The 26,440-nt window shown below is 46.9% G+C and overlaps 1 protein-coding gene across 2 annotated transcripts in view; it reads left to right on the forward strand.

Moving 5' to 3' along the window:
* eya2 (EYA transcriptional coactivator and phosphatase 2) overlaps nt 1-26,440 on the forward strand; it is a 43,355-nt gene that overhangs the window by 12,412 nt on the left and 4,503 nt on the right. The window contains exons 5-13 of one of the 2 annotated variants that reach the window (XM_056272943.1): nt 5,596-5,672; nt 6,137-6,320; nt 6,481-6,617; nt 6,729-6,812; nt 14,063-14,152; nt 18,559-18,617; nt 22,724-22,884; nt 24,739-24,853; nt 25,905-26,026. In XM_056272943.1, the coding sequence (XP_056128918.1) occupies nt 5,596-5,672; nt 6,137-6,320; nt 6,481-6,617; nt 6,729-6,812; nt 14,063-14,152; nt 18,559-18,617; nt 22,724-22,884; nt 24,739-24,853; nt 25,905-26,026 (1,029 nt within the window). Of the gene's footprint in view, nt 1-5,595; nt 5,673-6,136; nt 6,321-6,480; nt 6,618-6,728; nt 6,813-14,062; nt 14,153-18,558; nt 18,618-22,723; nt 22,885-24,738; nt 24,854-25,904; nt 26,078-26,440 lie in introns of both variants that reach the window. The other variant, XM_056272944.1, reaches the window with a different exon arrangement.

Genomic DNA, 26,440 nt, shown 5'->3' on the forward strand with positions numbered 1-26,440 from the left:
CACTGCAGACTTAAAAAAAAAACACACACAATCCGCCTCGACAACCGAATGTTTAAAGAATCTCTAAACGCTTCTGCCTCCACTCGTTTGTGCTATACACAAAGTATGTATACAGGCATGAACACGCACACACACACACACACACACACACACACACACACACACACACACACACACACACACACACACACACATACACACACAAATAAAATATGAACAACGAATCAATATCAGATTTATTGCCACGGACATTTCTATGTACCAGGAAATTTCACATACAAGGAATTTACATAAAAACATAGGTATTGTTGTACTTATGCACATTATCTAACTTTCTCTTGCTCTTTCTCTCTTTCTCTCTCTCTCCCAACACACACACACACACACATTTTCATGCACACACACACATAAACACGCTTACACGCACACACGTGAACATCTACTCTCTCTTACATTATACACTATCTCTTAAGTTCTTTCTTGTTTCTCTCGCTGTCTCCCTCTTTCTCTCTCTTTCTCTTTCTTGCTCTTTGTCTTTCTCCCTCTGTCTCTCTCTTTCTCGCTGTCTCTTTCTTGCTCTCTCCCTTTCTCGCTCACTCTCTCTTTCTTGCTCTCTTTTATGCTCTCTCTTTCTCTCACCCCCCCCTCTCCCTGTCGTTCTCAATTCTATTCAATTCAGTGATGCTTTGTTGGTATGACTGCATGCTCTCTCTCTCTCTTTCTCTCGCTCTCTCTTTCTTGCTCTCTCGCTTTCTCTCTCTCGCTCTCTCACTCTCTTTCTTGCACTCTCTCTTTCTCCCCCTACACACACACACAAGCGTGCACACACACACACACTCCTGTATTCGTCCTGCTGTTGCCGTGCTGGGAGCCGTCGGTGGTCACGGCTCTCCAGTTTGTCATTCACTGTGGGATGAAGAATGAGGATGAGTCATTGAAAGAGGAGGAGGAGGAGGGGGGGGAGAAGGGTTGAAGAGTGGGAGCTGGGGAGCAGTAGAGCGGTAAAAGAATGCATAGAAGATGACGGCGAGGTAGAGGAGGATGTGGAGCGTATAGGAGGTGAAGGGAAACGCGTAGGGATTAGTAGGACCGTCACTGCAGTCCAGTACCTCTCACTGGGGACCGGTACTTCGAGCCAGCATGAGCAGTTCTACACCGGTCTCACTTTACTTCTGATGCCATCACACGGCCAACACCATTCAGTGTGACCACTGGCGAGAAGATGAGGTATTTCTGTGTAAAACGATTTAAAATACTTTGTCTCCCAAGTTAGATTCCCAGCAAAACCTGGCTAACTGATTTAGGGCTCGCAGAGTGGACACAGAGCCACAATTAGAAATACATTACCTCATGGCTGTATAGCCCACAAACAGCTGTTTTACCAAAACATCACTACATCGCTCTCTCTCTCTCTCTCTCTCTCTCTCTCTCTCTCTCTCTCTCTCTCTGTCTTCCTTCTCTCTCTCTTTCGCTACATCTCTCTCCCATCGCTCTCTCTCTTCCCTCTCTTTCGCTTCATCTCTCTCTCTCTCGCTCTTCCTTCTTTCTCTTGCGCTACATCTCTGTCTCTCATCTCTCTACCCCTCCCTTCTCACTCTCTCTTCCTTCTCTCTGTCTCTCTCTTTCAGTACATCTAACTCTCTCTTTTGCTACATCTCTCTCTCTCTCTTCCTTCTCTCTCTTGCTACATCTCTCTCCCCATCTCTCTCTCTCCCCTCTGTTTTCCTTCTCTCTCTCTTTCGCTACATCTCTCTCTCTCTCTCTCTCTCTCTCTCTCTGTCTTCCTTCTCTCTCTCTTTCGCTACATCTCTCTCTCCCATCGCTCTCTCTCTTCCCTCTCTCTTTCGCTTCATCTCTCTCTCTCTCTCTCTCTCGCTCTTCCTTCTTTCTCTTGCACTACATCTCTGTCTCTCATCTCTCTACCCCTCCCTTCTCACTCTCTCTTCCTTCTCTCTGTCTCTCTCTTTCAGTACATCTAACTCTCTCTTTTGCTACATCTCTCTCTCTCTCTTCCTTCTCTCTCTTGCTACATCTCTCTCCCCATCTCTCTCTCTCCCCTCTGTTTTCCTTCTCTCTCTCTTTCGCTACATCTCTCTCTCTCTCTCTCTCTCTCTCTCTCTCTCTGTCTTCCTTCTCTCTCTCTTTCGCTACATCTCTCTCTCCCATCGCTCTCTCTCTTCCCTCTCTCTTTCGCTTCATCTCTCTCTCTCTCTCTCGCTCTTCCTTCTTTCTCTTGCACTACATCTCTGTCTCTCATCTCTCTACCCCTCCCTTCTCAATCTCTCTTCCTTCTCTCTGTTGCTACATCTCTCTCCCCATCTCTCTCTCTCCCCTCTCTGTCTTCCTTCTCTCTCTCTTTCGCTACATCTCTCTTCCTTCTCTCTTTTGCTACGTCTGTCTCTCCCTTCTCCCTGTCTGTCTCTCTTCCTCCTCTCTCTCTTTCGCTACATCTCTCTCCCATCTCTCTTGCTCTCTTCCTTCTCTCTCTCACTACATCTCTCTCTTTTCCTTCTGTCTCTCTTTCACTACATATCTCTTTCCCTTCTCTCTCTCTCGCTCTCTCCCGTCTCTCTCTCTTCCTTCTCTCTCCCTTTCGCTACATCTTTCCCATCTCTCTGTGTCAATTCAATTCAATTAAACAGGGCTTTATTGGCATGACCATATTCTCTCTCTCTCTCTCTCTTCATTCTCTCGCTCGCTACAACTCTGTCCCACCCCCCCTCTCTTTTGCTACATCTCTCGCTCTGTCTTTCTGTCTCTCTTCCCCTCAAAACTAATGCATGAGTAACCAGAGGATGAATCGAGATCTTTGCTACAAGGGAAATTGCTTACAGGAAATAGTTTGTTTTTCCCCCCACGAAACAGTACCACCTTTGTCCACAGGGGGCGCACAAAGTCACCAGAAATCCAAAACTCCCTTTTGGTGCTTTAATTTGTATGGGTTCCCGATGCCCTTGGGCTACTTTTGAAATAAAATAAACAGCAGCTGACATGTATGTGAAAAGTAAACGAGTCCTGCAGATCCGTCCGCAGGAAATGAGGTGTAATCATTTGTAAAACCGAGGATAATCTAATGACGAATGTCATTTAAAGGAACCGGATGGGCAAGCTGGGGCAACTATTGTCTGAAGGGTTATTTGCAAATACTGTTTCAGGATTACCCAGCTAGTATTGGGTCAGGTGTCAATCACGGGAATGACAACTAAATTAATTTCGCAAAGCTTGCCTGTAATTATGTGGCCTTCCTGGCACAACCCGGCAACTTTTCCCCCTGCAGGCAACAGTGTCAGACAATCCTCCGCAAACACTGTCGGATGACGGGTCTGATAGAGGAATGCCACGTTCAGAGCAACACTGTGCAGTTCCCTTTTTAACCCAGCACCATTCTTGTTGTACTCAGCTATGAGAACAAATCCCTGTTTATAGGTGCAGTGTAGCTGAAGGCCAAACGGCCCATTGTTTAGATGGTAGAGGTAGAATAGAATAAATAAAAACAACAAAAAAAACCCATTGAAATTATGAAGCACATTATGAAATTATGAAGTTGGTGATGAGTTGTTGCCTCAAGTGAAGGAGTTCAAGTATCGCGGGGTCTTGTTCACGAGTGAGGGTAGGATGGAGCGGGAGATTGACAGGCGGATTGGTGCAGCATCAGCAGTAATGCGGACGTTGTACCGGACCGTTGTGGTGAAGAGGGAGCTGAGCCGGAAGGCAAAGCTCAATTTTCATTCCAACCCTCACCTGTGGTCATGAACTTTGGGTAGTGACCGAAAGGGTGAGATCGTGGATTCGAGTGGCTGAAATGGGTTTCCTCCGTAGGGTGTCTGGGCTCAGCCTTAGAGATAGGGTGAGGAGCTCGGACATCCGGAGGGAGCTCGGAGTAGAGCCGCTGCTCCTTCGCATCGAAAGGACCCAGTTGAGGTGGTTCGGGCATCCGATCTGGATGCCTCCTGGGCGCCTTCCTTTGGGGGTTTTCCGGGCACGTCCAACTGGGAGGAGACCCCGGGGTAGACCCAGAACTCACTGGAGGGACAACATGTCCAATCTGGCCTGGAAACCACTTGGGATCCCCCAGGAGGAGCTGGAGGGCGTTGCTGGGGAGAAGGACGTCTGGAGTGCCCTACTTAGCTTGCTGCCATCGAGACCCGACCCCGCAGAAGCTGCTGATGATGAACGAATGAATGAATTATGAAGCATCCTGCTGACTTGACCAGACCTGCATTACAATCTCCTTTCTCTGTCTCCGTTTCTGTCATTTTGGACTTAAATTTAAAAAAAAATCGATTGATGACATCCAGTATGCATGACCACTGCAAAGATGAGACAACACCACATGTGTTTGTGTGTGTGTGCATATTTGTGCGTGCATGCATGCCTACAAGCACACATATGTGCATGTGTACATGTGTGTACGTGTGATGATGTGGAGGAGATCGCCTGAAGCAGGGCATTCCTACCTTGGCTCGGAAAGCCTGATAAGATTCCCTGAGAAGCGCTGCACCAGAATCAGCAGCAAGCTGCAGACATTCCCACCTGCGATAACGTTTCCGCCATGAATCACAATCCGAACCTGTCTAGCGCTCACCTCTCGCACACAGGGAGGAGTTCATTACATTTAGCGTCCACATGGTCACCCTGCGGCACGGTGCCGCAGTGGTTAGCGTGGTTGCCTCCAGTGGCAGCTGACCAGTAGAGGGCGCTGGGGCACCGCCCCCTTCAAATATCAAGAGATGAAAATCTACTTAACATGTTAAATATAATTTAGTTGTATGATGCAAATAATGATGAAATAAAAGTGTTTTCAGTCTGTGAGCGCCTGTCAGCAGCCATTAAATATTGGTTCAAATGGTATTTGGTTGGTTTCTGTCTCAATACATATACTTCCTGTCTGAATATATATACTTCCTGGGTGAGGGACGCCGGCCAAACCATACCTTATGTAAGCCCTCAAACTTGTGGCGAGCAGGCTGCTGTCTGGTTGGTTTCTTCAGATTTTCCAGGGGGCGCAGTTCTGTAGACCCCAGACACTCACAGCAAGAAGGTCCTGGGTTCGAGCCCTGGGGTAGTCCAACCTTGGGGGTCGTCCCGGGTCACACTCTGTGTGGAGTTTGCATGTTCTCCCCGTGTCTGCGTGGGTTTCCTCCGGGTGCTCCGGTTTCCTCCCACAGTCCAAAGACATGTAGGTCAGGTGAAGCAGCCGTACTAAATTGACCCTCGGTATGAATGTGTGTGTGTGTGTGTTTGTGTTTGCCCTGTGATGGTCTGGCAGCCTGTCCAGCGTGTCACCCAATGACTGCAGGGGTAGGCTCCAGCATCTCTGAGAGCAGGATAAGTGGTTTGGATGACGGATGGATAGATGGATGGATGGATGGATGGATGGATGGTCACCCAAACAACTCCACAGATAAAATCCAATGTCACAACGTTGTGAAATGAAGCTTCACTGTGAAGTGAAGGGAGTGTTGTCCCTGCAACATATGCATATATAGATGTAATGATGAAAACTGTTTCCCTTTCATTTGTTGCACAGGAGGGTGTCGTCTTGGTTGACCGGGTTGTTGACGTCTTCATGTCATTTACTTGTTCCATTTGCAGGTGGCAGTATTTCATCTGGGATTTTCCAAGGTACCAACGCAATCACTGGTTCGACCCCTTTCAACCCCACCCAACAAGTCAGTACCTCAGCGTTACATGGCACGTTTCATAAACAAGACACATCTCAGCCTGGGCGGAATGCTCTCATTTATCCATTCCAAAGAAAAACGGACAAACTGGGTGTCCGGGTAGCGTAGCGGTCTATTCCGTTGCCTACCAACACGGGGATCGCCGGTTCGAATCCCTGTGTTACCACTAGAGGAGGTGCTAGTGCAGCAACCAGGGCACATACCCACACCCAGCTTCCCACCTGCAGACACGGCCAGTTGTGTCTGTAGGGACGCCCGACCAAGCTGGGGGCAACACGGGGACTTGAACCGGCGATCCCCGTGTTGGTAGGCAACGGAATAGACCACTACGCTACCCGGACGCCCCCTCTTTGGCACCTTGAATCACTTTGTCAAGTGACGCTCTCAAATGGTGGCTATCTCCTTCTGTTCACGTGTGTTAACAAATCAACCTACTGCCTCCATCTTGTCAGGATTTCTCGGCCTACTCCAGCTACAGCCAGAGCCAGTACTCTCCCTACTACAACTCCCATCACTACAACAGCCCTTACCTTACGGGTAGCAACATCAGCCCGGCCGCCATCACAGCCCCGTTAGCCTACCAGCACCCAGAGCACCCCGCCATGCTGTCCACTCACAGCCCGGAGTCACATGCGGGTAAGTCTGAGGGGGCGGGACAAAACCATGTCTGTGGGTTGTGTCATGGGAAAAAAATGTTTTTTAATGAAACTTTTTTTTGTTGCAACTAATCTGCTTGTGTGTGTGTGTGTGTGTGTGTGTGTGTGTGTGTGTGTGTGTGTGTGTGTGTGTGTACCAGGAGAGTACCACCCGCCTCCCAGCCCCCCCACGCCAGGTAAAGAGGAAGGGGTGCCAGCCAGAAGGGGTTCGGATGGGAAGTTACGGGGAAGGAAAAGAGTCAGTGACCCCGCTCCACCGCTGGACTCTGATATAGAGGTACACACACAGACACACACAAAACCACACACACACACGCACACATACACACAAAACCACACACAGAAAGTTTCATAAGGCTAAAGTCATGTGTCTGTTATTTCACTGCAGCGTGTGTTTATCTGGGACCTTGATGAAACCATCATCATTTTCCACTCGCTTCTCACGGGATCCTTCTCGACGCGATTTGGCAAGGTACGTCTCTTTATCTCACTCGCTGTATGTGTGTCACGTTCACTGTGGTTCATCCTGCGGCGGGTACACCATGGCCGCCAAGCGCCTTCGTGGTCATCCATCTTCTTCGTTGAGATAATCCTTGGTGGCGCTTGGTCGGAGTGTTTATTTGGCTAACAGTAACGGGGCTGACTCCCTGAGATGTGTACTTGACCTTCAGGTCTCCTCCGTGAGCACTTTCACACGCTGGCTGTTTTGCCTTTCCGACCCCTTTGTTTCTTTTCATAATGCAGCGGGGTTGTTTGGCTGCCCCAGCATCCAGCAGTGTGATTGACAGCCAGGCATGGACCTTTACATAACGGGCAGGCAGCTGACGGAGGGGAGGGGGGTATGATGGTCGTGGTGGTGGTGGTGGGAGGGGGGGTATCGTGGTGTGTTTCTTGTTTTTGGCTCGTCTCCGTGTTGTGAATTCTCACGGTCTCCCCCGGTAGGTTGACACAAGGCTTATGGGAGTTTGAGAGCTGTGTAACCCTCCGTCCGTCCCTGATTGGGTCAGCCTCATCGGGCCTTGCATGCCCTTGTTTCTTTTACTTTCTACTCTGTCGTGGAGGGACGAAGAGAGAGAGAGAGAGAGAGAGAAAAGAATGAGGGCGAGCGAATGTGTTGAAATATGGCTGATGGGCCAAAATTCCTGATTCCAACCACCGCCCTGGACGCCCCGCTGCCTTTGCAGGGAGGCTCAGTTGGACGGACGCTGACTTCAAAACTCAAACATGCGGCGTAGAGGAACTGAATGATTGGCAGCAGAAAAACATATCAACAGCCCCTAGCGCCACCACGGCGTATGAGACATACACAATGAGCACTTCTTCCTGGCTGCCTGTTTGCAGCCAGTACATTTCACATGACTCCGACTGTCGACCAAGAACACAGTGACTTGTTTTGTTCATGCTTTATCAGGAATCAGGAACTCTTTACTTGTCATTTCATTTCATGTACTTCCGCACATGAAATGAAACGAAATATTGTTTCCCCCAACCCGCAGTGGTGCAACACAAAGACAAAAGCACATATCCAAAAACTACAAGAACTTCAAGAACACACTAAAACATATATCTAAGCTAACACATCCAAACAATAAATAAATAAATCACTGTCCAGGAGAACGAACACCAGTCAGGGGACGACTGTCGGAGCTGCCGGCCTGCATAGGCTAGCAGTTAGCTTAGCCTGCCCCGCTTCCGCGTTCTGTCAGACCGCCCTCGTTGCTTCCGCCTCGGGCGCAGCTCCGGTCAGGGCCGTGGTCCTTGGGCCCACCAGACGCAGCAGACCAGGCTCCCCCAGCCGATGCAACGCCAGCTGTCCCAGCCAGACACCCTCGACACACCTCCCCACACCCCACATGACGACACTAAAAAAAGTCTTGCCCACTCAGGCAAATTTGTAATTTGTGATATTGGGCTATACAAATAAAATGGACTTGACTTGACAACAAAACCACCACAGTCAACGCCATGCGAGGCCGCCGCCAGACCGCCCTCGGTGTTATCAGAACTGCCGGTCTGCATGGGCTAGCCATTCGCTTAGCCTGCCCCGCTTCCGCGTGCTGTCAGACCGCCCTCGGTGTTACCTCCTCGGTCGCAGATCCAGGCAGGGCCGTGGTACCTGCGCCCACAAGACGCAGCAGACCAAGCTCTCCCAGCCATCAAACGAAGACAAAACTTAAACGCAGACGCGGACAAAGACACTGCATGGACGGCAATGGGTGCAGCCGCTGCAAACGTGAATTTGCGCTGCCATCTTCCCCCACCAGAAGCGGGAATTTGCTACTTGTTTATACTGAGTAGACATAAATAGTGATTCATAAATGAGTAACAGGCCGTTTATAAGCTGTCACAATGCACTTGTTGATATTAGCAGCTAGATTAAGAACACGGATAACCTTCCAATTCAGCTTGAGTTGTAAATCATTGTTGTTTGTTGCTCTTAGTGAGAATCAAAGAATCGCAGCTGTCTCTCTCTTTGCTCTCGTCAAGTTTTCAAAGATGGCGGGTTCTCCTCCTGACAGCATGTTAACTGAACTGCTCACATTTAAAGCTAATGTGTGGGAGCTATAGGTGGAGGCAAGTCTGGGCTCGGGCAGCGGGAGAGACTAATGGCCCTGTTGAAAGACGGTCGTTCTCACCGAGTCAGGAGCCAGAGGTGAAGGGAGATCAGCAGGAGGAGTCGAGTCCCTCCGTAATAGCTCTTCCATTATCTCATCTATCATGCTGCTGCTTACGACACCAGCTCCGTCCTCGGCCGTGTGAATTCTCTTTTTCCAAACTAAACACTGTGTAATAACAGTTCGGTGGCCTTTAATGGCTTGATCCGGGGGGGGGGGGGTGTCTTCTACTTTTTTCTTTTGTTTTCTCTTTTTTTCCCTCTTTTCTACCATTGTTCTAGAATTTTTGCCTGGGATTACCTGAGCCTTTTCTTGTTTGCTTCTATTCATCCTCACTTTCTCGCTGTAGAAATGGTCTTTCAAAGGAGACTAATTATAGATGATTATCTCCATTATCAAATGAGGAGAGCGTCCCATGTTGGAACACTCCCCCCACCACCACCAACTTTAAGCTTTTAACACCCACCTTCTATTCTTTGCTGTCATCTCTCTCTATATATATCTCTCTCACCTCATCACTCCCTCTGTCCTTTGCAAGGCTGTCCCATTCCCCCCTCCTCAGGTCCATCTCTCTGTCCGTCCCGTTAAAGTGGCAGAAGTGTCCGTCGGCATGTGAATCCCCCCCCCCACCCCGACTTGAGCCCGGCTTGACTCGTCCCTTAGAAAAAGAAATTTACCCCGGCTCACTTTTAGTAGGAAAGTGTACTTTTATTTTTGTTTTGCTGTACTCGCATTAGGTTAATTTGAGCATAGTATACTTGAAATGTACTTGTACGTGTACACTTGTTGAACACTATAGTTAACGTTCTTGTAAGTGCACTTTTAGTCCCCACAAGTTAGTGTACTTTAGGGGGATATACTGCAGTATCTATCAAAGTATCCTTGAACAAGCAATACCACCAATACTACTACTACTACTACTACTACTACTCTTGGCTGCTTCCGTTAGGGGTCGCCACAGCGGATCATCTGTCTCCATCTCTTCCTGTCTTCTGCATCTTCCTCTGTCACACCAGCCACCTGCATGTCCTCCCTCACCACATCCATACACCTCCTCTTTGGCCTTCCTCTTCTCCTCTTCCCTGGCAGCTCCATATTCAGCATCCTTCTCCCAATATAGCCAGCATCTCTCCTCCACACATGTCCAAGCCATCTCAATCTTACCTCTCTTGCTTTGTCTCCAAACCGTCCAACCTGAGCCGTCCCTCTAATATACTCGTTCCTAATCCTGTCCTCCTTCATCACTCCCAATGAGAATCTTATCATCTTCATCTCTGCCACCTCCAGCTCCACCTCCTGTCTTCTCATCAGTGCCACTGTCTCCAAACCATACAACATAGCTGGTCTCACAACCATCTTGTAAAGCTTCCCTTTAACCCTTGCTGGTACCCTAGGTTAATAGTATTAGGAATGAATGTTATAATACAGATAGTATATAAGTATATTAACTATAAATGTATATATATCAATATAATTTATTAGTACAGGTTTTTGCCAAACTTTTTCGTGCCGTGACCCACCTTTGGAGATTTTTTTGGCCTGGGACTGAAGAAAATAAGCATTTTTTTTTCTTTCTCATCACACGTCAAAAAGAGAGAAACGGACAAGGCATGTCAACGTTAAATATTGTGTTTCTATGGAAATCCAATCTGGACCCATAGATGTAAAACCACTGTGTTAGTGTAACTTTAATTTATACGTCATAATTATACACGATTGGTATAATTGTGTTATTTACTAGCCTATTTGGTTTATCCACTTCAAACTATTGTACTTGTATCAGTATTCAATAATCAATATTCAGTATTCCACTTGGTAAAGTATTCTGTTCTGTTCTGTTTTGTTTTGAGCAGGGTTGCCTTAGAGGAGGGCCAGTCTTTTCCGTTTTAGAGGCTCTAATCCGACTCTCACCCTTGGCTGACTTCTCGGGTTCTCTCCCTGCCAAACAAGTATACCACAGCCCTCATTAAAACAATACACACAGTATTCACACACCGGCTCTGCCGCTCTGCAAGACAACATTACACCTACAAAATATTTAAGAGGTGATGGCTTGTGGCTTTCCACTGTGTCCCCCCCACCGCTGAAGATTTACTGTTTGCTTATTAAGAAACAAGTGTGAACTGCACTTGGTTGGTGGTAATGTAACCCAACACTTGGCTATTTGTTTGGCTTTGGGAGTGGGTGTGAAAGAGCGAGAGAGAGAGAGGGCGAGGGTACAGCGTTGAGAGAGATACCCGTATGAAGAAGAAACACTCGCTACGTTTACATGAAGATATTTTCATCTATTAAAAAGGAATTTTTCCAACTGAAGATTCCAAATAACCCCCCCCCCTCTTTTTCTCCCCAGTTGTACTTGGCCAATTATCCTATTTTCCGAGCCGTCCCGGTCACTGCTCCACCCCCTCTGCTGATGCGGAAAGGGCTGCAGACTACCACATGCCTCCTCTGATACATGTGGAGTCACCAGCCGCTTCTTTTCACCTGACGGTGAGGAGTTTCGCCAGGGGGACGTAGCACACGGGAGGATCATGCTACCCCCCCCCCATTTCCCCCTCCCCCCTGAACAGGCGCCCCGACCAACCAGAGGAGACGCTAGTGCAGCGACCAGGACACATACCCACATCCGGCTTCGCACCTGCAGACACGGCCAATTGTGTTTGTAGGGACACAATTTAAAATTTAATTTTAAGGTGTCTTAGACGGATAACCTGATATTCCTGCAACTCTTCCTGGAACCATCGTTACGGTTTTAGCATGCAGGTGTAAAACAATATTCAACCCTTCAAGCACACACACACACACACCTCTGCTTCACGCCCATCTTCTTCCTCATTTCATACATTTTCTTACATGAGGATCCTGAGAATTTATGCAAACTCCCTTGGCGGACGATAAACCTCAGCTTGGCTTGACAGGCCAGGACAAAAAGGAATGACAAAAACAGAACAAAGGAGGTCATAAGACAGTTAGCGCAGCAGAAGGGGTTGATTGACAGGCGCTTGTCTGTTTGCTGGCTGATGGAGGCAGTTCGTGTCTGTGCAGGTGGCGAGGGAGCTGGATGGAAGTGTGTTCAGACAGACGAGGCGAGGCGAACGTGGCGACAGGGCCCCGACCACGACACGAATAACGATGTTAAACAATCGCATTTATTTCATTCACTCATCTTCAGCCGCTTCTCCGGGGTGGGGTCGGGGTGGCAGCAAGCTAAGTAGGGCACTCCAGACGTCCCTGTCCCCAGCAACGCCCTCCGGCTCCTCCTGGGGGATCCCAAGGCGTTCCCAGGCCAGATTGGACATGTAGTCCCTCCAGCAAGTTCTGGGTCTACCCCGGGGTCTCCCCCCAGTTGGTCGTGCCTGGAAAACCTCCGAAGGAAGGCGCCCAGGAGGCATCCTAATCAGATGCCCGAACCACCTCAACTGACTCCTTTCAGTTTCTAAAATGAGTTTCCTCCGCAGGGTGTCTGGGCTCGGCCTTAGAGATAGGGTGAGGAGCTCGGACATCCATTTCTCGGTTTCAGAATTCCAGACCTATGATGCCATCGCCCTCGCCCCTCACACGTGTCTTCTCTTAATTCAATCATGGAGGGTGCAGCCCTGATGTGATGACATGCTGTTGTAATTGCACAATCTTTATTAACCAGGTCAGACCACAGGACGTAAAGCTCACTTAAAACAACAAAAACAACCTTTTCTTTCTTCAGAGCTTTAGCTCTTTTTTTTCCAAGTGCATAGTGTTGTTGCTAAGACTTAAACTGGTTTTGTATTAATGGCAGCAAACAACTGCTGTGTTGAAGTATAGATTGCTTTTCAAGCGGTTGTACAGAATACATTTCTCTCTTCTTTTTTTTTTTTTTTTTTTTTTTGTCGGATTCGACCAAGGCCGTCATTTTGACGGTTTTGGATTTTCAAAGTTTAACAACTTTGTGAAAGAAAAAAAAAAGATACAGACCTGCCGCTCCATGAGTGCTCCTAAAATTGCATATATTTGCATTAGAGTTTGCATTAGAGTTTTAGATCAATTGCGCACACACACAAAAAAAGTCACGATCAGATCTACCTAAAACGACCATGAGCCGTCACAATGACCGCATGTAATTTGTGTGTGATCGTGCGCGTCATGTGACTATTTATGACGTGTGTTGGTGGCGTCATTTCCTTCGTGAAGTTCGTCGCTCTGTCCTAGAAACACACTAGTGTCCTCCAGTGCAGAGAAATAGTCTAAACTTGATTTGTGATTATTGCCACCATGTCTGGTTACAGACGCCGCTACAGACGCACCATGCAAGGCGTTGCAGTATGTACAGGCGTTGGACAGCGGCCATTTTAAATTTTTTGGAAAATAGTATTAAAGTTGTTAAAATGTAAATTTTGGTGTCAGTTTCATAACAGACATACTAACATATGTAATGCATTAATATCTCAACTGGGTATTTCTCTTGACGGAATATAGAGTTTAAAAACCGTGGCGGTCATTTTGACCGCCACGGTCGTTGTAGTAGTTTCTGAGTTCCGGTTGTTGTTTGGGACTGTTTCAATATTTATTTTCAGTTCTTTTTTTACATGTCAGGTTTTATAGGCCTTGTTACGTTTGTTAGATTAGCAATATGTGTTTTCCGTTTTGTTTTTCAGGTCATATTTTCACTTTTTCAATTTTGCTATTCAAGTTTGACCATGTCTCTCTGAAGTTTAAATTGTTTAAAAATAGTATTACAGTTGTTAAAATGTTAATTGTGGTGTCAGTTAGTTTCATAACAGACATACTAACCTATGCAGTGCATTAATATCTCAACTGGGTATTTATCTTGACAGAATATGGAGTTAAAAGACCATGGGCGGTCAAAATGACCGCCCATGGTCTTTTAGGTAGGAATGAAATCCCGGTCGTTCCAGTGTTAAGAAGTACAGTAATTGCTGTACAGACGGAGTCGGATTAGAAGTTGAAATTCAACCCTCAGCAAATTCTGAGAAAAAGATCAGATGTGGAACTCAATTAACATTATTAATACTACGGCTTGTGTGCGTGTGCGTGTGTGTGTGTGTGTGTGTGTGTGTGTGTGTGTGTGTGTGTGTGTGTGTGTGTGTGTGTGTGTGTGTGTGTTTTCTAGGACTCCTCCAAAGCGGTATCTCTGGGCCTCTGGATGGAGGAGATGATCTTCAACCTGGCAGACTCCAGACTGTTCTTCAATGACCTGGAGGTAAAAACCTGTCTGACAGCTATACGACCAAAACGAGTTTAAAAGAAAAAGTTATTCCCTGAATTGTTTCATTTAGAGGGCACAAGGTAAAGGAATCAGAGATTTTAGTTTAGTTTATTGTTGTTTAGTTGTTGGCACATACACTGTAAAAAAAATGTCTGTAGCGTATACAGTGAAAAACTGTCGAGGTGTGACCGTAAAAGGCTGTAAACTTAATAGGTCGAATACAGTTTCTGTCTCAGTGAGAAACTGTAAATATATATATATATATATATCCAAAACAATAATTTTTACATCTTTCTGGAAAAAGTACATTACTCCACCGTTAAATACCCTTGCATTTTTTTATAATGGAAATATACCGTAATATATATAATAGCCAGCACTGTAATTTTTGCATTTATTTTTTTGTTACAAATACATTTTGTCACCATTAAATGTACTAACCTTTGTGCTGGTAATGGTGCTAACCAGTCAACTACTGCGGTCGCCTTTGGTGTGGGCTATCCGGGTTCGATTCCCGGCTGCGGCGGATTCCCAGCTGCCCCCTGAATTCACTACATTAATAATATAGTATAGTATAATAATATAGTATTGTATAATAATATAGTATAGTATAATCATATAGTATAGTAATAGTAGAAAAGGTTCTACCTTATTTTTTATGGTAAAGTTCTGGCAACCACAGCTAACAGTTTTTTTTAACCATAAAAACAACAGTTTTTTACAGTGTAGAAAATACAGGCTGGATCAGCACAATAATTAAGTTAAAGGAGAAAGATAATCTCTATAAGGGCAAAGATATTGCCCTCATTATAGAGATGAATAAATTTATGTTGTTTTTAATATGGTATTTGTAATCGCTCAACGAGCGCCGATGATGTCACAGCCTCCATCAAAACTTATTTTTAGAGATGCAGCTGCACTCCCATCCTTTTTTCTTTTTTTTTCTTCTTCATTGATTTTACGTGTAGCCTGTTAACCTCTTCTCGTCTCCGTGTCTCTGTGATGATTGTGACACTTGGTGCCCGCTTCCAAAAATTTTCCGCCAGCAGCTGCAAGAACGCATCCACATCGGTACGAGCTGGCACCCGTCTGCGCAGAAAATCCTTCCCACAAAGGCCTTAAACCTCTGCCTGGACTTTTCAGGACTCTTTTTTTTTTTCTTCTTTTTTTTTTCTTTCCAAACTGGCTGACGGCACAGTGGCAGCCATTGTACAGCAGCGCTCCGCTCGCCCAGCATCTATCCTCTATTAGGTCTTAGTACAGCATTTTCCAAACTGTCTGTCTTTGGCTTTTGCCCCGTCGCAGCAAACACGCAGAATCAGGGTTTGTGTTGGCAGGCGATGGGTTCGCTGTGACGATTCCACCGAAATGATCCACTTCGGGTTTTTTAGGTGACATCCCAAAATGGCTTTTCTTGGAGTAGTCCAAAGTAATTAAAGTGTAGTTTTACCACCTGTCAGTGATTGGGAAAAAAATATACAAAGGCTTTTCGTCTTACATTCCTCTGCCTTGTTCTGACAAAGACGTGGATTAGAAACCGAGAGAGAGAGAGAATGAGCGAGCTCACTTTGCACAGCGATTACGGGAAAATTAGTCAAATGGGAGGAGAAGCAGTTAAAGAGGAGGGAAGAAGGCCAACAAAACCATCTCAGAACCTGGTTTTAACTCCCTCTCTCTCTCTCTCTCTCTCTCTCTCGCTCTCTCTCTTTACTCTCTCTGTCTCGCTCTCTTTCTCTGTTCTCTCTCTCTCGCTCGCTCGCTCTCTCTTTACTCTCTTCTCTCTCTGTCGCATTCTTTCTTTACTCTCTCTCTCTCTCTCTCTCTCTCTCTCTCTCTCTCTCTCTCTCTCTCTCTCTCTCTCTCTCTCTCTCTCGCTCTCTCTCTCGCTCTCTCTTTTGTCGGTGCAAATCTCCAGAAAGAAAAAAGACTTCATACAGCAGCGGGCTGACAACTCATGTTAAGTCATGCACCTCAATTGCCTCGTCCTTTCCCTCAGATATCAGAAGCCGTGTCTGCGGCTTATGGACGTAATGGTGGCCCTCATTACTGTTACACCACCAGAAAATCACATAATTGCGTTGTAATTGGCACACATGGCCTCCAGGTCGGCTTTAAGTAGGAGAGAAAGAGAGTTTAAGAGTCCGTTTCACTGGCCAAGTATGATCACATACGAGGGATTTGAATTGGTACATTACTCTCTGGTACACATTATCTATCTGTCTGTCTGTCTGTCCGGCCGTCATCCATCCATCTATCTATCTGTCTATCTATCTATCTATCTATCTATCTATCTATCTATCTATCTATCTATCTATCTATCTATCTATCTATCTATCTATCTATCTATCTATCTATCTATCTATTAATCTCGGTTACTCTGTGGTATGAATCATGTAGTATTCCACAGTAGTAAACAGATAGTACACAAAGTATAACAATAGTGCAGTACATTTATAGTTTTAAGTGAAACGTTCTTCAAAACCTCCCAGTGGGAGAAATTGGTTTGGGTATATTTACCCCGGCTATACGATATTTTCCCCTGCGTGCAGGCCGGGGCAGTTACGTCACTGTAAAACGAGAGGGGCACCAGTACAGTGCTGTGGTGTACTGTAGCGGCAGCGCTACGCTAACGTGGGCGACGGACCGCTGTTGCACTAAAAGCCGTGTTAAAGGCTCTGCCAGGGAATGATGGTACCTGAGTGGGCTGAGGGGTCGCGGGTTAAAAAGATGGAGCAATATACGGTGAGGATGAAAGGGGCGATGAGGTAGCGTCTCCCTCCGTCTCCTGCTGGCTGAAAGGTGATAGGAGGGGGTCTGTCTGTCCCAGGTCACTGTGTGACAACTGGTAAGAGTTATAGGATGACTCCACTCCATCAGTGTGTGTGTGTGTGTGTGTGTGAGAGAGAGAGAGGGAGAGAGAGAGAGAGAGAAAAAGAGAGTAAGTAGGATTTAGAGGCTCAAACCTGGACTGGATGGATAGTGTAGGAGAGAAATGAGAATAACAGAGAGGATTGGAATCTAATGGGGTTGTGGTGGACACAAAGAGCATTGTTGGTTGCAGGATATTAGAATGTGTCTTCAACAATGGCAATTTTAACCAGCCTATCGCAAATACAGTAATAAACACAATGCAAACACTAATATTACAACAGCCTATTTACAGTATTATGTTATTGCAGCCGATGGGTACGGTGATATTTTGGATTTTATCTGTAACCTGCACTGTCTTGATATGGGACGTAGTCATTGTTCTGGATGTTGAGCTCCACGTTGTGTTGACCATGACTTACTTCATCCTAATTAACACCATCCTAATTGATGGTATTGTTCACTAATCATATTTGGTTGTCTGTTAATTACTTAGATAGGGAGGAATTTTTTGGGGGGGAGGGATTTTTCCCCCCTTTTTTCTCCTCAATTTTACTTGGCCAATTACCCCACTCTTCCGAGCCGTCACCGGTCGCTGCTCCACCCCCTCTGCCGATTCGGGGAGGGCTGCAGACTACCACATGCCTCCTCCGATCCACGTGGAGTCGCCAGCCGCTTCTTTTCACCTGAGGGTGAGGAGTTTCGCCAGGGGGACGAATCGCGTGAGAGGCTCACGCTATTCCCCCTCCCCCCCTCCAAACAGGTGCCCCAACTGACCAGAGGAGGCGCTAGTGCAACAACCAGGACACATACCCGCAGCCGGCTTCCCACCCGCAGACATGGCCAGTTGTGTCTGTAGGGACGCCCGACCAAGCCGGAGGTAACAAGGGGATTCAAACCAGCGATTCCCGTGTTGGTACTATACGCAATAGACCGCTACACTACCCAGATGCCCCAATTTTCATTAGATTTGATGGAAGGTCTCACGTTCTCTAAAAGAGCAGGGATCCTCTAAGTAAACTGAAGCAAACGAAGGTCTAGATTCTCCCCTAAACCCTGTAAGACTTGAAGAACTTTACAACCCAGTAGAAGACACACTATCACAATCCATTCACTTCTCGCATATCCGCCTGCCCTTGATCCTTCTACCCCCCTGTAATTTCTCCCATGATCATTTTTTGAGTGGCCTGGATGCTGCACGATGCACGTTCCCTACAGGAAGGAATCAAGTTTTATCTGCTGCAGTCATACACACTCGTCAACACTGTCCCACCGTGCTGCTCAGCCACATGAACCATTAACCCTCCATCCTGTCTGGGTGCCTCTCTGTTCCACGTCCACATGCCGTGGCAAGTCATTTCCTCCTGTCTTGTCTTTTGCTAGATTTGAGGTTTTTTTATTTCGTTTTTTATTTCCTGACCTGCCACAGCTCCCGGAGGCTCTTTGTAGACAGACCTGCCTGTACAGCTCCCCGCTCTGAAACGGATCTGCTTGCTCCGCCTGATATATCCGCTTTCCTTTTCATTTGCCAGGAATGCGACCAGGTTCACATTGATGACGTGGCATCGGATGACAACGGGCAGGACCTGAGGTGAGGGCCCCCCACTCCTCCGCCCCACCCCCCACCCCCACCCCTCTACTCTGTTTACACTTCTACTGCAGGGCTCCGACACCTCTGTTATGACATCTGGCCCAGACCTGGCCCTGGGTTCCACTGTGGGGATGGACGAGAAGGGGAAATGGCATTATAAGTTTGTGTGTGTGTGTGTGTGTGTGTGTGTGTATATATATATATATATATATATATATATATATATATATATATATACAGTTAGGTCCATAAGTATCTGGACCATTGCACAATATTTGTAATTTTGCCCCTGTACACCACCACAGTGGATTTGACATGAAGTATTTGAGATGTGACTTTCAGCTTCAATTTAAGGGGTTGGATAAAAATATGGCATTAACTGTTCAGGAATTACAGCCATGGATATACAGGGTCACCCCATTCTCAGAGGCTCAAAAGTAATTGGACAAACAAACATAACTATGATTATAACAATTATGTTTAATGTTTGGAGGAAAATCCTTCGCAGTCAACGACTGTCTGAAGTCTGGAAGCCATCGACATCTTCAAATTCTGAGTTTCCTCCTTTGAAATGCTCTGCCAAGACTTAACGGCAGCTGCCTTCAGTTGCTGGTTGTTTGTGGGTCTTTTGGCCATTAGTTTGATCTCCAGCAAGTGAAAAGCATGCTCAGTTGGGTTGAGGTCAGGCGACTGACTTGGTCACTGATGAATATTCCACTTTTCTGCCTTGAGAGACTCTTGGGTTGCTTTCTCAGCTTGTTTTGTGTCATTATCCATCTACAGTGTGAAGCGCCGTCCTCTCAGTGTTGTGACATTTGGCTAAATCTGAGCAAATGGTATATCCTTATAAACATCACAATCCATCCTGCTACTTCTGTCAGTAGTCACATCATCAATGAACACCACTGACCAAGTTCCATTGGCAACCACAGATGCCCATTTCATAACACTACCTCCACCATGTCTGACAGATGATATGGTGTGCTGAGAATCATGAGCTGTTCCTTTTGTTCTCCACACTTTTCCTCTTCCCATCCTTCTGGTACAAGTTAATCATTGCTTCATCTCTCCAAAGAACCTTGTTCCAGAACTGGGTAGGTTTTTACATGTTTTTAAACACAATCTAATCCGGCCCTCCTGTTCTTAAGCGACACCAGTGGTTTTCACCTTGTCGTAAACCCCCTGTATTTATTTTCATGCAGGCGTCTCTTGATTGTAGACTTGGACAATGATACCCCTGCCTCTCAAGAGTGTTTTTGACTTCACTAGATGTTGTGAATGTTTAGTTTTAGCTTAGTTTAAGTTTAGTTTAAGTTTTAATCAGTCACCCACAAATAGCACATGTTTACAATACAAACAATGTGCTCAAAACAGTGACTGAAAAGGCACCGGCAGAAGCATAATGCTTATATTTAAGCCTGTCCTGTGTTTGTCTTCACTGGGGAAAGAATTCTGCGATCATCCACTGTAGTTGTGTACTGTGGTCTTCCAAGCCTTTTGGTGTTGCTGCGCTTGCCAGCGCATTCTTTCTTTTTAAGAATCTACCAGAATGTTGATTTGGCCACTCCTGAAGTGTTTACTACTATCCGTCTGATAGATTTCCTTTGCTTTTTCAGCCTAATGGTGGCCTCCGTCACTTGTATTGACACCTCTATGGACTTCATGTTGAGAGTTCCGATGAACAGCTACCAAATGCAAATACTGGGAATGAACTCCAGACCGTTTATCTGCTTGATTTGTCATGGAGTAACGATGGAAAAGGTCTTACTTGCCCATGAAACCACTTGTTAGTCAAGTGCCGATTACTTTGGATCCTCTGAAAATGGGGTGACCATGTATAAAACTGGCTGTAATTCCTGAAAGGTTAATGCAATATTTTTGTCCAACCCTTTAAATTGAAGCCGAAAGTCCACACTTCAATCACATACTGGGTACTGCATTTCAGATCCACTGTGGTGTTGTACAGGGGCAAAATTACAAATATTGTGTCACTGTCCAAATACTTACGGACCTAACTGTATATGTATATGTCCACAGGATGTTGCAATGAAACCTTCGCTGTAGAAAAAAGAGCTCAACAATTCAGGAGCACAGATATATTTTTTATCGCTCAAAGTTGTTAAATGGAGGTCCGCGGTGGTGTAGCGGTCTAAGCATCGGCTCTGTGTCGATGCAGTTGCCCACTGGGGACCGGGGTTCGCGCCCCGGTCTCGTCAGATCCGACTATGGCCGGACTCGACGAAGCAGCAATCATTGGCAACGCTGTCTTCGGGAGGGGGGCGGAGTCGGCTTGTGTTCGTCACGTGAATGCGTCTCTGTGTGTGTCGGAAAAACAGTGGTTCGGCCTGGATTCGCCTTGTCACGAAAGTGGCGAGGCGGTCTCCTTCGAGACTGCCGGCCGGAGAGATGCAGTTGGCGAACGCATACAGTGCGAGGGTGGGTGTTTGAATTAAAATAGGGATCGATTGGCCACTAAATTGGGAGAAAAAAGGGAAAAATCAGAAATAAATGTATAAAAAAAAAAAGTTAAATGGCAGAACAAGGTTGATCTGCCATTTAACAACTTTGAGTGATAAAAAAATTATACATATATCTATCTATATATGTATCTCTATCTCTCTCTCTCTCTCTCTATATATATATATGGCTCGGTGGCGCAGTGGTTAGCGCGTTCGCCTCACAGCATGAAGGTCCTGGGTTCGAGCCCCGGGGCAGTCCAACCTTGGGGGTCGTCCCGGGTCGTCCTCTGTGTGGAGTTTGCATGTTCTCCCCATGTCTGTGTGGGTTTCCTCCGGGGGCTCCGGTTTCCTCCCACAGTCCAAAGACATGTAGGTCAGGTGAATCGGCCGCACTACATTGTCCCTAGGTGTGAATGTGTGTGTGTGTGTGTGTGTGTACATCCGCTCCTGTGTGGCGTTCCCTCTCCTCCCCAGCCATATAACGTCAGAGCGTTTCCATGAGTCTTTCACTTCTCCTCAGAACATCTCTTCATCATCCTCCTCCGCTGCTGCAGACGTTTTACTGTGTGAACGTGTTGGGGTGCTGTAGGATCCATTTCACAGTCACTTGAGAACACTTACATGTTGCCTAAGAGCCTTTGTGAACTCTCTCTTTAATACAGTTTACATGGGCTCTTTTTTTAAAAATTTTATTAATCTCAAATGTTTCTTTTCCTCTTGAGCTCATTACCGTAAATGTTTCCACGAATTCGTGCCAGGACCGGAGCTACGACCATATCGCACGAGCCCTTTCTTTGATTTTCATCTCCCCGTGTTTCCTTTTGGGTGGCGCTTGTGTGGCTGTTCGGTCGCGGCTGCCTGACTTTTGATTAATGTCTTATTTTCTCTTTCCTTCCCCGTGCGCTTTGCAGGAAAGCGTCCCTACTTTATCAGTGTCGTGCGACGGAGCCGTGGACAGACCCACCTGTCACGTGTCTCAGCAGCTCTGACTGCCAGTGGTTCCTGCACCACTTACTGAACAGATGCACACAGGCGTCCTCCGGGTGGCGTGGCGGTCTATTCCGTTGTCTACCAACACGGGGATCTCCGGTTCGAGTCCCCGCGTTGCCGCCGGCTCGGTCGGACGTCCCTACAGACACAACTGGCCGTGTCTGCGGGTGTGGGAGCCAGATGTGGGTGTGTGTCCTGGTCACTGCACTAGCGCCTCCTCTGGTCGTTTGGGGCACCTGTTCGGGGGGGGAGGAAGAACTGGGGGGAATAGCGTGATCCTCCCACGCGCTACGTCCCCCTGGTGAAACTCCTCACTGTCAGGTGAAAAGAAGCGGCTGGCGACTCCACATGTATGGGAGGAGGCATGTGGTAGTCTGCAGCCCTCCCCGGATCGGCAGAGGGGGGCGGGGCAGCGACCGGGACGGCTCGGAAGAGAGGGGTAATTGGCCAAGTACAATTGAGGAGAAAAAGGGGCGGGGGGGAATCAAAGAAAAAAAATCATCATTGTTTTCCTCTGTCACTAGTCACATGTACCTCATCCTGTACTCCAGCAACATGGACGACGTCCCCGTGGACTCTCCTGAAGGGACTTTTGTGTCCCAGCAGCTGCTGATTTCATTCCACGTCTTGACCTTTTTCTCCGGTGTCATTTTGCAGCACGTATAACTTCGGGACGGACGGGTTCCAGAGCCCGGCCGGGGCCGGCTCTCTGTGTCTGGGCTCTGGCGTCCATGGAGGAGTGGACTGGATGAGGAAACTGGCCTTCCGGTACCGTCGGGTCAAGGAGATCTACAACATATACAAGAACAACGTCGGGGGTGGGTTCATCGCTCACGTCCATCAGCACCCTGTTAGACCAACCGTTTCAGCTCATCTGCCCTTTAACACGAGTAGGAAGTGTGTGTTGTGTGTGTGTGTGTGTGTGGGCGGGCCCTGTGACGGACTGGCGGCCTGTCCAGGGTGTCTCCCCGCCTGCTGCACCAAAGACTGCTGGGATAGGCTCCAACATCCCACGACCCCGATTGGGATAAGCAGTTTGGATAATGGTTGGAAAACATATTGGTATAGCATGGTAGAACTGGGTAAATTGCTGCTGGAAGTGGTGTTGGTGGGCCATTAGGGGGCAGTCTTCCCTCTGGTCCTAATAAGAAAAATTATATATATATATATATATATATATATATATATATAATGCCCAAGTGCAGTGATGAGGACAGTGTGCTGTAGGAGACACCGTTCTTCAGGTGAGACGTTAAACCGAGGTCCTGACTCACTGTGGCCATTAAAGATCTCATGGCCCTTATCGCAAAGAGTAGGGTGTCCTCGGTGTCCTGGCAGAATTCCCAACCTGGCTCTCTCCATCTGGCCACCTAATCATCCCCCATGTAATTGGCTGAGTGGTTCCTCCCTCTCCACCTCAAGCTGATGTGTGGTGAGCATTCTGATGCGAAATGGCTGCCGCGCACCACCCAGGTGGTGCTGCACATTGGTGGTGGTTGAGGTGAGGTCCCCCCTTCACTGTGAAGCGCTTTGGGTGTCCAGACAAAGCGCTTTATAACTGTGATCCATTAGAACTGATTGCTGTCGTGATTTCTATAAAACCCACGTTGCCGTTGCTCTGGGTCATATGGGGGCATCAAAGATGGCGAGACCCATGTGACGCAGGGGACGTATGGTGGGGTGCAGGGTTAATTCCCCTGCCAGCCATAAAGCGCTGCTTACCTCAGTGGTGCTGCAAACCTGGTGTTCTTCATTTGCACACTGGGTGCAACACCTGGAGACAAGCATCTGGATTCAGCATGAAGCAGCTCCTAATCCTCATTGTCGGTCCCAGTCGGTCATGTTAAATTATCATATTAAATTAAATATTACATTATTCATTAAATTATTAAATATAAAATTATTATAATATTACTTTTTTATATTGAATAATAATATTAATTAATATTATTATTAATTATTAAAATGAATAATATTTCATATTACATTTATTTGGAAAGAGACAAAATAGTGTCACAAGGCACTGTTTTTCCCCAGGCAACAGAAAATGAGGAAAATAAGGGAATAAATAAATATTTATTTATTTATTTATTTTATTTTATTTTTTTGCAGCGAACTGATCAGCTTAAAGCATGGCTGCTAAAAAGTCCCTCCCAATCCAAGTCACTGTGAGCTGTTAAAAATGGAGGATGAATGGGCACCTGGGTAGCATAGCGGTCTATTCTGTTGCCTACCTACACGGGGATCGCCGGTTCGAATCCCCGTGTTACCTCCCGCTTGGTCAGGCTTCCCCACAGACACAATTAGCCGTGTCTGCGGGTGGGGAGCCAGATGTGGGTATTTGTCCTGGTCGCTGCACTAGCGCCTCTTCTGGTCAGTCGGGGCGCCTGTTCAGGGGGGAGGGGGAACTGGCGGGAATAGCGTGATCCTCCCACGCGCTACGTCCCCCTGGTGAAACTCCTCACTGTCAGGTGAAAAGAAGCGGTTGGAGACTCCACATGTATGGGAGGAGGCATGTGGTAGTCTGCAGCCCTCCCCCGGATTGGCAGAGGGGGTGGAGCAGAGGCCAGGACGGCTCAGAAGAGTGGGGTAAATGGCCAAGTACAATTGGGGAGAAAAGGGGGGGGGATTCCACACAAAAAAAAAAGACTGTGCTCTTCCCTGATTGGTAGGTTTGCTGGGCAGCCCAAAGCGGGAGGAGTGGCTCCAGCTGAGGAGAGAGATGGAGGTCCTGACAGACCTGTGGCTGACCCAAGCCCTCAAAGCTCTGGCTCTGATCAACTCAAGGTCAGTTCACACTATCTATCTATCTATCTATCTATCTATCTATCTGTCTGTCTGTCTGTCTGTCTGTCTGTCTGTCTGTCTGTCTGTCTGTCTGTCTATCTATCTGTCCATCTGTCTGTCCGTCTGTCTGTCCGTCTGTCTATCTATCTATCTATCTATCTATCTATCTATCTATCTATCTATCTATCTATCTATCTGTCTATCTGTCTGTCTGTCTGTCTGTCTGTCTGTCTATCTATCTGTCTATCTGTCTGTCTGTCTGTCTGTCTGTCTATCTATCTGTCCATCTGTCTGTCTGTCTGTCTGTCTGTCTGTCTGTCTGTCTATCTATCTATCTATCTATCTATCTATCTATCTATCTATCTATCTATCTATCTATCTATCTATCTATCTGTCTGTCTGTCTGTCTGTCTGTCTGTCTGTCTGTCTGTCTGTCCATCTGTCTGTCTGTCTGTCTGTCTGTCTGTCTATCTATCTATCTATCTATCTATCTATCTATCTATCTATCTATCTATCTATCTATCTATCTGTCTGTCTGTCTGTCTGTCTGTCTGTCTGTCTGTCTGTCTGTCTGTCTGTCTGTCTATCTATCTGTCCATCTGTCTGTCCGTCTGTCTGTCTGTCTATCTATCTATCTATCTATCTATCTGTCTGTCTGTCTGTCTGTCTGTCTGTCTGTCTGTCTGTCTGTCTATCTATCTGTCCATCTGTCTGTCCGTCTGTCTGTCTGTCTATCTATCTATCTATCTATCTGTCTGTCTGTCTGTCTGTCTGTCTGTCTGTCTGTCTGTCTGTCTGTCTGTCTGTCTGTCTGTCTGTCTGTCTGTCTGTCTGTCTGTCTGTCTGTCTGTCTGTCTGTCTAGTTGTCTGTTAGTTATTACAACATGTTTTCCATAGCTTTACCACAGCTCCAACCTTCTTGTTCTTTTGATCGAACAATGAGAAGAACTCATGTTCCCCTAATACCCACTTTCAGCGCCGACACTAGAACCAGCCACCATCTTAAGGTGTGTCTCAAGCTTACATGGATCTGTTTTCTCTGCCGCCTCAGGCCAAACTGCGTCAACGTGTTGGTGACCACCACCCAGCTCATCCCGGCCCTGTCCAAAGTGTTGCTGTATGGCCTCGGCGCCGCTTTCCCCATAGAGAACATCTACAGCGCCACCAAGACAGGTGAGGAACGAGGGTGTCTGACTGTTCTGCAATGAAAACGTTTCTGCCGAGGTGAGGGGAAAAGAAGATAACACAAGATAGCATGACACAACACAACATCAACTATACATGACATAGTGTGTAAAATAACTCTATTCGTACAACCATGAGTCATAGTTACAGTCTCAGAGAGAAACGGGTAGATACAGCAAACAACAATGGACCACGGCCTTTATCTGCAGAAGCTTCCACTGAGACGAGAACCTCCGACCCTGACGCTATGCAACAGCTGCTGACAGTTTTTCCATTTTTGTTGGAGTTACGCCTCCCTGTGGACAGAAGCGGTAGTGATTATGGAAAAGGAACTTGTTTTGCACCAGCGTCGCCTCCATTCACAAAGCTCTCCTTCCACCCTCTGGCAGCTGGTGCGTTTGT

Source organism: Lampris incognitus, chromosome 2 (assembly GCF_029633865.1).
Source record: "Lampris incognitus isolate fLamInc1 chromosome 2, fLamInc1.hap2, whole genome shotgun sequence".
In the NCBI taxonomy this organism is placed as follows: Eukaryota; Metazoa; Chordata; class Actinopteri; order Lampriformes; family Lampridae; genus Lampris; species Lampris incognitus.